The 14,751-nt window shown below is 36.2% G+C and overlaps 1 protein-coding gene across 1 annotated transcript in view; it reads left to right on the top strand.

The window, feature by feature from the left end:
• Positions 1–9,502, top strand: part of PRIM2 (DNA primase subunit 2) — a 91,015-nt gene extending 81,513 nt beyond the window's left edge. The window contains exons 12-13 of the mRNA XM_018919497.3: positions 3,888–3,956; positions 8,843–9,502. Of these exons, the coding sequence (XP_018775042.2) occupies positions 3,888–3,956; positions 8,843–9,070 (297 nt within the window). The 3' untranslated portion in view covers positions 9,071–9,502. The remainder of the gene's footprint in view (positions 1–3,887; positions 3,957–8,842) is intronic.
• The last annotated feature ends 5,249 nt before the right edge of the window (positions 9,503–14,751 follow it).

Here is a 14,751-nt window from a genome sequence, read left to right as displayed (position 1 = left end):
AAAGTGCTTGAAACAGAGAGGTAATCCTGATGTTTATTCCAAGAACTGAATTATTAAACTTGTATTAATTTCACATTTTCCTTAGGTTAGTCTATATTTGTGATAGCAGTGTTTTTTTTTTTTTTTTTTTGTTTTTTTTTTTTTAAATGCTTCTTGGAGAAAGAAGCATTGGCTGAGCATCTGATATGTAGATGTGTAAGTGCCTAGTATTTGAATTTATAGTGCATGATTTTTCATTTCTCTCTCTGGGATACTGCTAATTAGGTAAAATCCTAATGAAATCAGGTTTGATAACAGCTAATCAATTTGAAGAATATAAAGATTAAAGAATATGTTAACATATGTTTTTGCATAATCTACATTGAACAAGTGCATGTAGTGACAGGACAAGGAGGAATGACTTCAAACCGAAAGAAAGGGAGGTTTAGGTTAGATATAAGGAAGAAATTCTTTACTGTGAGGATGATGAGTCACTGGAACAGGTTGTCCAGAGAATTTGTGGATGTCCCATCCCAGGAAGTGTTCAAGGCCAGGTTGGATGGGACATTGAGCAATCTGGTCTAGTGAAAGGTGTCTCTATCCATGGCAGGTGGGTCTGAACTAGATGATCTTTAAGGTCCCTTCCAACTCAAACCATTTTATGATTCTGTGATTAATGCATCTGTTGTGATGCTGTACTAAATGCACTGTAGTTTGTTGCCTGCACATCTTACATTTAGAGGGATAGAAATGATAGGCTTTGAATTAGTTATTTCAAAATATCGATTACCTGTTTCAGAAATTTTTCTTGGAGAAATTACCTTTTTCCTAAATCGTGTCATTAACAATGGCAAAAACAAAAAATAGTAAAAATTTCTGGTTCTACAAACAGAAGAAACAGAGTCTAGACTAGTTCTTTTTGCTTTTCTATTAGGAGAAAAAGCATTTTAGGGAAAAATACTTATGTCAATGAACAGCAGAAAACTTCAGAAGGAGGCTTTTTCTTCTAGTAGAATTCTTCTCTTGATTTAAAAATCTGGGTTTTTTTCCTATAACTGGGTTAAATTAAAGGTTTTTATTAAGTTTCTCACTGAACTTTGTGTAATATTCTTCAGCAAATTTAGTGTTTTGGTGGGTTGGAGATTCTTGACAGAGATGGAAATAAATAAACCAGTCTGTGCCTAGGCCTCTGATATTGATATATGTTTCTATGAATGAAAAAAAAATCCCATCAAAACACCAAACAAAAAACTGCCAAACCTGAAAAAAAAAAACAAAAAAAAAAACCAAAACCAAAAAACCCACCACAAGACCACCACAGTGAAAAACACCTTAACTACCTCCTTGTTGATCTAATATTTAAAAAGTTTTATGTTATTGCTGTCTGTAAAAATATTTTCCCTTGCAGCTGAAGAAAGTTTCCAGGAGAAGTTAGAATTAATCACACATAACTGAGTCTATGGTAGAAAGATTTTCATGATAAGTTAATTCTGCAATGAAAAAAAACCCAAACCCAAACTCACTTTGAGTAAGCTGAAAATAGCAATGGATAATTATAGAGCCCCAACTGTCCTGCTATGCAACATCTTTACTTTGAGTGCTGAGGATCTATAAAAGCAGGTGGCTGCATACATCTGCCAAACATCATCTCAGCCTCATTAGCAGTCAGTAGAGCAACAGCAGAAAAGCAAGTTGCAGATGGCAGTGAAGAAAAAGGCACATAAGGACTAGCAGGAAAAGTCCTTGAGTGGGTACCTTTACTTACAAAATTAAGCAATGCAGTGTAAATGGCTTAAGGTACATGGAGGCAAAAGATTGCTGCTGTGAATGAAGCTTTGAGTGGAGGTCTGTTTCTGGGAATCACTAGGGAAAAACAGCTGCAAGCTTGCTTGCATTATGGACAGAAATGTAGTAGAAAAGATAGTATTTATTAGGGATGGTAAATCTGTTTTATTTTAATAGAGGATTGTTAGTTTCTCTCACAGAGAGGGCTCCTTCCTAGCTGGGCTCCATTCTTTTGCAGTGTTTAACCTTTTTTGTTTCCTCTTGGCAACTTCTTCCCTGATAAAGCAAGTTAATCTACTAAAGGTATTATTCTTTAGATATGTTAAATGTGCCCCTTATTGCCCCTCCCTTTCATATATGCAGAAGTGGAACCTGATCCTCCATGATGGGGCCAGTTGAAACTTACATATATACTAACTTTTGTAATCTCTTAGGGTTTACACTAAGAATTAGTGCATACCTAATTTGTTTGCTTAATTAAGGTTCTGAGATTTAAAATGTATTTACATCTAAATTTAGAAAACATTTTATTGGTATCATGTTATTACATGTAATCTTGATTAAATTAGAGGATTTTTGACAAAATCTTAAATATTTATGAAGTTGATTGAATTAGTTGACTTACTTCAACTAGAAAATTCAATTTAGACAGGTCTGAGTGCCACAGAATATCATGAATGTTTCTTTTAACTAACCAACAGACAAATAGGTCTTCTGATAATTACTCCACATTAGGTGAAAAACACTTTTTAAGAAACTATATCCATGTAACATGGTTAGCATTTTCTTTAAAATAGAGATGGCTCTTTTGTATGGCATAGGTTATGTTGTAAAGAACCAAGCAGCAAATGTAAGGCAATATGAAGTTGAGGTGCTAAGAACAGATGAGTTTTTTCAATCCTTAACTACTAATTTTTTCAGTCAATTTCAAGGAGAGAGGAGAAAAAATGGAAACATATTTATGTACACAGCTAGTGGCAGATTTCAGACTTCATTGCCTAGCTGGCCTTGGCCTTTGTGCTTTACAGAAGGTTTAGCAGGAGGTGGCAAGAGGGATAGAACTGTAATGAGTTGGGCTATTACAGAGAAATAATGGGGCTAAGTACTTTCCTGGCAGTGTGTTGCTGTTTTTATCCATTCAGCAAATGTAATTTATTTATATATCTGTCAATAAATACAAGGCAGCATCCGATAATGAGTACAGCAGGGATTTCAGCTGTATATTGCTGTGTTTGACACAAAGGTTAGCCTTGGGAAATGGCTTGAAATTAACATTTCTTGAAAACTATTTTCCTTTCCACTGAGGCTATCTCTTAATTCCAGCAATTTTCTCCGTTTGATAAGCAGAGAGAGCATACATTTTGATTATATAAAGGAGGGAGGAGGTAATGAAACTTTAAAATATTTCAACCAGCATTGCATTCTGGTGATAAGAATGGGACTTCATGCAGCACAGAAGAGATTACCTGAAGTAGAATTGGAAAGCAAATTTTATTTACAAAAGATGGCATGATTTTCCTAATACGTGTTCAAAACAGCCTATTCACTAACACATTCTGCTGAGCTTGACTAGAAATAGCTTCATTTCTAAAAGGACAAATCTGACTGAAGGTAAAAGCATTCCCCTCTCATAGATACTTGTCTAAAGGATTTGCATTAAATTTTCTTGATGGGAGCACAGTAGTATTTTGCTGTGCATCTGCATGAACTGGTAATGTGGAAAATAAAAATACAAATCATGTCCTTGATTGCTTCATGCTTCAACCACTTGAATTGCTAGATTTATGTCTGCAATTATAGAAGAGATGTTGCAATATGATAGTTTGACAATAACTGTCACAATGATATTACCAAAATATAGATTCAACTTATTCTTGAAGTTAAGAGTATTGAAATTACATTTTAAGGGTCGGGCGTACCTTCCTGTGGTTTTATCTTGTTTTTAACATAGCCAGGGCATTTGAAAATGTTCTCAGCTGTTTGTAGGATTCACAGGTGTCATGTGCTGCAAATGTCCCTGAGCTGTTGTTCAAGGCTGTCCTGGAACACCTTGTTGTTGCAAGTATCAGTAGGTTGGATGTGTGCTGCTTGTGAGTGTGTCTCGTTGCTCTCCCCCCGTGCAGGTGCTGGAGCTGGTGAAGGGCATGCATTTCCAGCTGGCCTGTCAGAAGTACTTCGAGCTGACCCATGATGTGAGTACTCTTTGTTCACCCTTGGAAATGATGAATGAAGCCCAGAGACTTTCACTTTGCCCATCCATCATTAACTGTTTTGCCTTGTTAGTTATCTGTTTCGTAATTTCAAGTATTCCTTTGTAATTTTCTGCATTTAGATATTGATGTTATTATTACCCTCAGTATTACAAGATGTTGTAGAATATTATGCTGTCTTCCTGAAAAGGTCAATATTGTTGAATCTTATCTATTTCAAGTCATTTAGCTTTTTCAATACCCTGCTTTTAATCAAATTTGTAGGCTTTAATACATGGAGCAAGTTTGATGTGTTTAGATAAAACACATAAAAACCTTAAAAAAAGAAAGGAAAGTATCTAAAACCTCTTGATTTAATCTCAGCATTTTCATGGTACCTTTTGTTAATTTTTATTTGGTATTTTTTCACATTTGTAGTCATGTGTGATTATTTTTTTTAAGTCAAGATAGGCATTCTCAGAGCTTTCCCATTTGCTTAATTGTAAGCAAAGTGATCTTAAAATTTTCTCAAAAAATTTTCAAGATAATAAATGGTCACACTCCATCTCCTGTGTGATTTCTTGATTCAAAGATCCAGCTTTTTCACTGTTTCAAGATTCCTTGTCATCAAAAAAAAAAACAAAAAAACAACCCAGTGAAGCACAGCTCTTACAGCTTTGTTCTCTTCACAAACCAAAAAATGGAAGCATCCCTTTCAAACAGCAGACTGTGGAACAGCCTTACTAAGGATATGGATGAGGATTAGATGACTCACCCAGAGGCATTTACCACTGACTTTTTTGTTCTTACTGGTTTTCACAATTGATTTAACTGGGAGTGTTTGTCTTCACATATTTCCAGCAGTCATATGTATGAATGTATGGCAAAGGTGTACCCTGAGCCTGTGTCCAGTGTTGTTTTGGCAGCTGTGTTTTGAAAGGAGCACTTTGTCTTATGGCCTTGGAAAATGTGAGAAAAAGTCTGCTAATCTGGAAGGAATTTCAAAATAATACACAGTTTTAAATTTAGGTTACACTTGCTCTGTGTAAGCTCATGTCAGTAGAAATAATATTTTCTCAAGATGACTGTGGACCCCAAGGTCAACATTCATCAAAAGATAACTCTGTGCTATGCATTTTAGGAAAGCAGTCTTTCCATTCTTCCATAGGAAATTCCAGAAAAGCATTATTTTTTTATCCATTTTGTAGTAATATAAATATCTGTCTTTGCTTCTTGTTCTGACAATCATCTTTCTCCTTTGCCCTTGATATTATTTCAGTGAGAGAAAGCAAAATACACACACACTGTAGTTTGAATGGCACATGCTTATGATGGCAAATTTTTTACAGAATTTAGCTGCTCAACTTGTTACCAGCCTTCTTGGACTGATTTTTCTATTCTACAGCTCTATGCTTTATTAATTTTTTTTTTCCTATGGGGAGGTAAAAGATGTGTCTCTGAAGCTGGTGACCTTTACTTGCAATCAAGCCTTTGCTTTCCTGTATATCACTAGCAGAGTTTTTCATTGAAGGGAGTTTCAGAAGAATCAAGTAGCATAAATTTGATTGTTTCTTTGAGCAGGGGAACAATCTTAAGTAAAATTTTCATGGAAGTAATGGACTTGCTCACATGGAGAATTTTAATTTAAATTATGTAAAAGTTTTACAAGGAAAGTGTTGGATATGTGTTGGGAAGAGCTGTTGGTGTTGCTTGGAATTCTTAAAAGATATGGTGTGGATGTGGATAAGATTGACTATGACTTTGTAACAGGGACTTGTTAAAGATTGTATTTCTCTAAGTTCACAGGGTCAGCTTCAGTAGTCTAGTGCTTGGCACCAAGACTGTGCTAATACATGCAGCTGGACTAGAGTGAGGAGGCTGAGATAGATTTTTGGGGGGTGGTGGTGGGGGCTGTGTCCTTGCACTTCAGTGCTATGGTCGAATAGCATGGGCTAACAAAAAGCTGCTGTCTGTATTCTCTGTTACCTGGGCTTGTTGACTTCAGTGCTACACCTCTCCTGAGCTTTGGTTGCACTTTTCCACAACCACAGATCAAAAGCAAACATCATTTTTGTGGCTCATTCATGGACCTGGCAGGAGCTAAGATCTCTGTAGGCAATTTGTTAACTCTTCAGTAAGTGTGCAGAAGGAAAACTGCAGCACCATGATTGCTCCATGTAGTTTTTCTCTAATACCAGCTGTGGCATTATCAGCTGTCATTTTAAAAGTTCTTGGTTAAAAGATGTTATAGTTTCCAAATTATTATTTCAGGATTTTCAAAACAGTGTTTGCTATAGCAGGAATATTAAACTGGAGTTTGTATGAGAGCCAGTATGTGCAAAATGTGCTAATCCAAAAAAAGTCTTGTGCTCGTATCACCTACTTAGATGGATTATACAGTTATGTCTGAAGTGCCAGGTCTTTTTAGTTGGTTAAAAGCTTAAAAAGTTTTAAAGCTTTTGCATGTTAAAAGCTTAAAGTTTTGACTGCACAGAAAATACATTTTTGGCTATGGTGGATTCCAGATAGACTTACCAGTGTGAATTGGCAAAACTTAGAAAAATCTCCTTTCTCTATTTCTTGTAGTAAGTCTCAGCTAACTTAGTTTCTAAGTTAGTGATGAGGCTTTTAAAATTAATATGCTTTTAAAGTTTTTACTTTAAAACATTGTAAAACTTACATAAAGTTGTATGAACAGTCTAATGTAAAAAAAGACTTCTATTCTTGTGTTCAAATTTCTTGTGAATTTCCAGCCAGAGTAGAATATTTTTATTCAAAGAAATGCTTACTGAACCCTGTTGAAAATTACAGAGAACAGAATTCTTTCTATATCACTATATCACAAATGAAGATAATGAAAAAATCTTCCCCCTTCTCTTTTTTAAGGCTCTCACAAAAACTTGCTGGTTGGAATGGGTGGAATTCTTCTAATTAAGAGTTGTCTAAGCTTATTCTGATAGATTTTTATTTAAGTAGCATTCAAGTTTGAAAAGGAAAAAATAGTACATGGAATCATACAACAATTTCAACTAACAACCCATAAATAACTTTTAAAAACCCACAAGTGAAAACTCACAAATACCATCAATCACCTCTGAAAACATGGTTGTAGGCTCCATTCATACAATGAGCTGCTTCTACAGCTTTTTCCAGACTGTTGGGGAGAGAAGGGTTTAGAATAAAATTAAGAGTTACAAAGTGACTCCTAAATTGGTCTGAAGGGAACTGAGATTTTAAGGTTAAAACAACCAGAGCTCATTAAAAGCTTCTAAAAGGAAAGCCAGGTTTTCACTCTATCACTTCTTTTTAAGCTTTTTTCATGTAAAGAAGTAATTTAGTTCCCATGTAATGAAAACTGGAGCATGGATGAAAGCTGGCTGGATGAAACTCATCCAGATAAGACTAAAATCAAATTCAGTGATGACTTTGGGTTAGCTTTTTTGGTTTGTTTTTTTCGTTATGCCTTTGAATACCAAATTAGAGTGCTAGGACTGTTACTTTTAAGATTTTTCAGGCAAGGTCACTGACTACAGTTGCTAATTCATGTCTGAATTAGATTTTGTTATCCATGTCACCATTTTCTAATGGAGCTAAGCTAGGCAGTGGTAATGCATTTAATCAGGGTTCCATTTAGAGCACACACTGATCCTCTGCTTTATGATTATTCACAAGCAGCTGAAATTTAAATTGATGGGGTTTGGCATATTAAATTAGCCACAGTATGTCCTCAGGAGACTCTGTGAGTGCAGTGTTGCTTATTATGCCTGAATTGGCCACTCCCTTCTGAGAAAAAAGGAATATAGTGGGAGCAGAAATGACCAGGTATATGACTCTTAGTCTTCCATGGTGTGTTGTACCCATGTTTGAGGAGTCTTCCAAGGTAATTTAAGAGCAGTGGTTTTTAAAAAATGTTCCTATAATTCACATGAACTGACAGGCAGAGGGAAGGTGCAGGTTGCCTTGAATAGGAGGTGAAAGCAGCTTTGAAAGTAAGCATTTCCAACTTCTGAGCCTCCCAAAAGAAATACAAAAGTTATGACTCTGGTTCTTGGTCATTGCATCAGAACAGCTTCCTTTTAAAGCTGAAAGCTTTCTTGATTTGAAAGATTTGAAGAGCATTAATTGAATGTTCATTTATAAAATAATTCCAGAGTTGAAACAATGCATCTGCTGAAGTAAAAATTAGTAATACAAATCTGATGTTAGTTTTCTGTATTTTTTGCACTGAAGACGAAATATTCTGTGGTACTGGTTGTACATCCAGAGTCAGGTGCTGATGGTGGCACTGATAGAGCAAGGATAAGTTTGATCTTTGGGGCTTCTGTCTTAGCTCACTCCCTTGTAAATATTGCATTTGTGCCTTCTTGGGAAACCAGGGAAAGACATGAAGCTCCCCTTTTCCATTTGCAGTTTCACATTTAAGATCTTAAGTTTCTCACTTAAGATTTATATTGTGCAGTTGCTACAACTTCTAGCAGTATTTTTCACTTTCATTTCACTCTAGACCTCTCTCACTCCCTCTTTTGAATGGTGAAAGTCCATTTTAAGGTGTAGGTTCAATAGTCCTACATCTCTAAAGAGATGCCATTTTACTTATGTGCTCTTAGATGCTTTGCAGTATTGTTTTTCTTTACTGTAGTAAAGACAGTGTGAAATAATGTTTGAATATGCCTAAGTTATTTTATTTCTGCAGTGAAGGAAGAAAGCTTCTGATGAAACTAGATATGTGTTAGGCTAACACTTACTGAAGCATTATTTACAAACTGATGCCTTTTTCTTCAACAAAATTGGAACTTATTAAATTGTTAATTAATCTGTTCTTGAATATGAAAAAGATGGTTTTTAGAAATAAGTGTGATAACTTGGTGTTCCTTTCCTTTTATGTCCAGGTTGAGGACATTGGGTTTTCTTTGAATCATCCTAATCAGTACTTTACAGAGAGTCAGAAGCTGTTAAATGGTGGTAGAGAACCGAAGAAGGAATTCAATAACCCGGGAAACTTTCAACAAAAAAATAACAGTCAGGAAAGCATAACTTCAAGTTCTACTCCCACCTCTTCAAATGCAAAAGCTGATACAGAACTGGAAGGACTGGAAGCATACTTCACTGAAGACTAAGCAGCTGTATTATTTTTGTTATTTTTTCTTTCTTTTATTAATACCCTTTCTCTAGCTGAATTTGTCCCTGTACTGAGGAATATGCACTTCACCACCTGGAAGACCAGAAGCATTTAGTGCTTCGAGAAGGCTGAAAAAGTGAAAGATAAATATTGAAGCTGTAATTGCAACCAGTATTTATTCTTACTGCTTTAGGAAGCTGTCTTATATAGGGTAGGTTTAAGGATGGGAAATGAAACTTTCTTCACAATTATTACGTAATTTTTTTCTGACTTACCTTTTTTTGGTTTTCTTCAAAAAGTTCAAATATTTTTATCCCCTTTTGTGATCATTTTTCTATGTATCAACTAAATAAATATTGCAAAGCAAATTTTTTTTTGTATTTTCTTTTAAACTATATTGGGATGGTAATTAAGTAGGAGTTCTTATAATCAAAATTACCCTCTGGAGGAGTCTGTCTGTCTCTTCTGTATGAGGAGCCGAGGGAAATCAGCTTCCTAATTTGTACCTTGGCACTAAATTTAGAGAGCTGGTTTTGATACTTGGAAGAGAACATAATCAGAGTTTAGACACCTGTACGTAAAAAAGTAATAAAAAAAAGATACCCTACCAACTGACTCATTATGAAGAAGCTAAAAGCTTATTAGCATGTATTTCTGTGCAGCAGTCAGGCTGATGTAGGAAGTAGTTTTCTTTCTGTCCAACCTCTAATCTCAAATGTGCCCCAGTTCAGTTTGGAGTTGGGTATTTCAAAAGGAATGCTGGCCCACAGCTTGTGAAGTGCCAGCATCCAAGGCAATAAAACGTCTCTGACTTCAAAGCCTTTCAAGATCTAATGATGAAGAGGATGTCACTGGTGGGTGTTCAGCAGAAGGAAGGCTGAGGAGCTCCCAAACTGAGTGAGGCTTCAAGTGCTCTGCTGAGGTGAGGGGTGCTGCCATGGCCAAGGGAATGACAGGAGATGCCACCCCTGTCACGGCAGCCAGGCAGGAGCTGATCCGCGCGGCCGTGCACCCGACGCTGAGCGCGCTGCGTTCCTTCTCAGCGTGTTTTGGGAGGTTTCCTTAGGCTAGTTTTTGTCTTGCACTGTGGCTGGAGTGGTCAGCAGCAGGTACAGGAATGTGCAGAATGTGCCTTTGGTGTGAATTTCTTCCAGAAGGGACCCAGTTTGCGCGCACACAGACTGTTTGGCAGCATGAACCAAAGCACAGCAAATGGAGGTGACTGGAGAGATTGCCTTGAAAATGGTGAACGTTTCTGACAGTCTTAAGTCCATGTAATTTATCCTAGTTTTGACTGGGCAGAGTCAATTTTCTTCCAGTAGCTGTTACTGTGCTGTGTTTTGGACTCAGAATGAGAATAATGTTGATGACACAGATGTTTTAGATGTTGCTGAGCAGGGTGTACTCTAAATCAAGGACTTCTCAGTGTTCCATGCTCTGCCAGGGAGCAGCTGCACAGGAAGTTGGGAGGAAGCAGAGTTAGGGCAGCTGACCCAAACTGGCCAAAGGGATATTCCATGCTGCAGACACACATGATCAGTGTGTAAACTGAGGGGAGTTACTTGAGAGTCACCAATTAGCAGTCAGTGTGTGATGAGCAGCTGTATTGTGCATCACTTCTTTCTTTTGGGTTTTCTTTTGGGTTTTCTTTCTCTCTGTGCTTTTCATTACTATTATTGGAATAATATTTTTTAAATTTTTTGTTTCAGTTATTAAACAGCTCTTATCTCAACCATGAGGGTTTTTGTTTGTTTTTTTCCTTTTGCTTTCATTCTCACCCCTTCCCCTCATCCCTCCCCAGGAGTTTGTGGTCTGTGTGAGCTTTCAGGTAAGTTTATTGATTGCAAGCAATTAGAGATGCTTTCCTTGTTTTCCCCAAGTATATCAGGAAAATCCAATTAATAATTACAGATGGAAAGGTGTATTCAAGGTCTCCAAATTTAAGTGGTTCTTTTGGGTGTATTTCACATCATGATACTTCTGTTGTTACTTATTTTTTTAAAGTATATATAGCATATTCTAAAATCCATATCTATTTAGAGTCCTTTAAAAACCCACACAAGAATCACTTTTTTTCTGATTGTACTCATGAACTACTCTTGGTAGTGGTATTATCTCAACATTAAAACTTCTACCTGTGGTTTCTGGTTGACAGAAAGAACAATAAAGACTTTCACCCCTTAACATACTTATTTGCTGAGATTTGTCTAAATCCCTCAAATGCTGAAGGATTTACGGTGTTTGAATTGGACAAAGGTTATTCAGTCCCACAAGGAACCTGAAGTGTTCATATAGGTAAATTAATTGAAAAACAAGTATAAAAATGGTTGGGATAATGGCAAGAATGAATTATAGCTCTGAAATATTAGGAATAGATACCTAAATACTAACTTATTAGCAGAGGGAGAACTGGAAGACTTTAGAAGAGGGTTAGGTGAAAAGTAGATCAATAGCTGGAGACTTGAAGGTGATATCAGTGTGTTTCAGTTGGGGGAGAGCAGGACTTGGTGATTAGGCTGCAAAAATAAAGGAAGATCTTTGAGCTCTCAGTTTCTCTTAGAATAAAAGTTACAACCACAATGTAAGCATCATGAGAAGCTGTGTTTCTAGCTGAAAGTTTTCAGCCAAGTTGAAGATGTTTTGTCATATAATCATAAATTTTAATTAAGATGGTTCGTGAACATGGGGTAGTGAAAAAGAAATCAGTATAGTGGAAGAACATACTGCACAATGTTTATTTTTTCAGAAGAGTATTGCATTCTACTCAGGATCAGAGTTGTATCATGGGAGATGTTATGCAAACAGAAAATCTCTGCCATGCTCAATGGCCCAACTCATGAAGTGAACTTCAGTAAGAATAATTTAGATCAGAATTATCTTTGCTCAAACTGAACCAGTCAAATGGATGCATGCACTGGATGAAATGCAATGGTGTCTGTTGCACTGTTCAATTTGGATGGCCTGCTGGGCCTTTTTGGCCATTAAAGTCTGTGACATGTGGATTTATTTTTATGCTTAATGCAAATTTAATCTTCTAAGCTGAAAGTGTCCTTGCTTCAAGCAGCTACTGTGGTGCTTTTGCGTGGGATATAGAGGCAATCTAAGAGAGATGGAAGAGTCAGAGATGTGTGATTCACTCACTCGATGTCCAGATCTTGGAATTGTCAGTGGTTTGGCCAGCTACAGTTTTCAGAGAAATTGTTGGCTGTAGAAAAATCCCAGGGAACATGCTGAATTACTTTGATTCTGAGTTGATCTTTGGTATTGGAGCATAATTAAAAAATATGTGAAGTTCTTAACATGCTGTTAGTGAAAACCAGTAATAATTGCAGTTACTGTGTGACTTTGAATGGGAGAAAAGGAGAATCCTTGTCAACTGTGGCTTAGGAAGGAGGTGAAGGTTTTCTTACATTGTCTCTAGGTTAGATCTGGAGGCACTGTTGAGGAGTGGTTTTATCTACAGTGATCCAGTTTTTCTCTCTATTATGATATCCTAAGGAATGGTTGTAAAACTTCCTTTTCCAGGATCTGGCATTAATAGAAATACATTTTTTTACAGCTGGGGAAACTTTTCACTTGGATTTAGGTATTCACCTATGGTCTTCTCAGTTTCATCAATACTTTAGTACATCAAGAATAACAAGTACAAATGTCTGAATCAATATACAAATAAGAAAAATAAAAAGAATTATTTAAATATAGTAGTCATATCAGTTGTAGGGTGTGTAATCCGAGTTACAGCAGTCAAATAGGTTGGTAGTGCAGTCATAGTAATCTGCTGAGTGCAAACATATGTGAAAGAAGTGCTTTCCCAGGTTATTTCTACTTGGTATGTTTAGAAATGAGCCTTAAAAAGTAGATTTCTCCCTTTTTTACCATTCATTTAAAGATAGTTATAATTTTGTTTTGTAAAAATTTCAAATTTGTTATGCAGTGGAAAAAATACATTGGAATATCCTTTTTGAATTCATCACTGATATTCATAGATTTTGTGTCTCTTGCCTCTATGCTTTGGCTTAAGCTCCCTCCTATGAGCTATGTAAGGCCTTACCTTGAAGCCTCAGGATTTTGTAGTTTTGGATTAAAGAATCTGACTGCACTTAATTTTTTTTCATGCTTCACCAAGGAAAAACTCTACACAATGAAAATTCTGAAGACCTTCATAGGCCATATGAAATAAAATCCTTTCTTTCACTTTCTAAAGTTTTCATCAAAAGAAATGATAAGTAAAGAAATTAAGTGAATTTTCTTCTAAACAGGGGGATGTAGTTGCACTGAGTTATGCCTGTTCTTGAAGCAAAGCTTTTATTCTGATTTCTGAATTGTTTTGGAGAATATGTAAATGAGATTTAAGTTGAGGGAAAACCAAACCAACGTCACTATCCTTGTCAGAAATGAAAATAGTAGAATATTCAGCCTGCTGAACTGCTTCCAACCTGAAGGCCAAAATTATCTGAAGCACAACCATCAAGCTGGAATATCTAAATTGGCTGTCAAGCAAGTTTGATGGGATATTCACTCTTTTTGACTGCAATGTGTGCTCCCAGCATGTATCAAATTAAATGGCAGAGGAGAGCCACTTGTCTCCTGTAGGTAGCTGGAACCTATTTAAGCCAGTTCGCCTGTGTGACACTTACTTAAGGTGCTTAAATGCTTATCTGGGAGGGAAAAATCATTTCTCTGTGAATGCCATCATGCTGTATAACTGGTTCTGCTAAAGTGCTTTCTCTAAGTGGGTTTTATGTCTGAATAACAACAGCTGTACTGTAACAGACTTGTCATATTTTTGCAAGAAGTGTTCTTAGCACATGATTCTTTCATAACTTGATAAATTCAATATTTATTAAATTGACTGCTGTGTAGATTTAGAGCACTAAACCCAGTTCTCTGCAGTAATGCCAGCCACCAGTATTCTCAGTTCACAGTTTAAATTCAGTTTCTCTAGGGGAGTTGATCTTATTTTTCACAAAGCAGCAAACTCTAGAAAGACTTGTTTCCTAAATAGAATTTAATGCTGTTTCAAAATTTCACTTGCACTCTTCAGCTGTAGTGATTCAGTATTTTGTGGTAATCTCAACAAGAAAGAATTGTTAAAAAAAAGTTTTAATTACATTTAAACAGAAAAAAAATTGCTGTATTTCTTTAATTAGTCTGTTACTGAAGTTTTTTTAAATTCAGTGGAGCTTATTGCCAGATGTTTGTTCCTAGTAAGTTACTGTTTTTTACCCTTCATGTTAGTAGACCTAAACCTGTGTCTTCTTCAATGAGTGACTCAATAATCTTTTTCTCTAACAAAAATCACCTGAGAAGCTTTCCGCAGCTTGAAACAACAAAATCTTAGAAAAGAAAATAGTGCTATTCTACTTTCTGAATAACACTGAATTACAGTGTTCTTCCAGTTGTCCTCTTCTTAATCATCATAACTACAGAGACCATTTAATTAAGAGCTGATGCAATCCATAAATCTGGAAGAATTGTCTAAACAAGGGCACCTCCAGCTTTAGTAAGGACCACTTCTCACAGCTGTTAAATTGACGTTATACAGAAGTGAATAAACCCCTTTTACTGAGCAAAGTTTATTCTGCAATGGGTATTCACTTATGTCTCAACAGGGCTGAGATTCCTAGTATCAGACTGAACTGGTCTTCACGACTGTTTCCATGTGAGGACAGGAATTTG

The sequence above is a fragment of the Serinus canaria genome, chromosome 3, assembly GCF_022539315.1.
Source record: "Serinus canaria isolate serCan28SL12 chromosome 3, serCan2020, whole genome shotgun sequence".
Classification (NCBI taxonomy): Eukaryota; Metazoa; Chordata; class Aves; order Passeriformes; family Fringillidae; genus Serinus; species Serinus canaria.
Note: the sequence above shows the minus strand (reverse complement) of the source record. Positions and strands in the feature narration are given on the sequence as shown.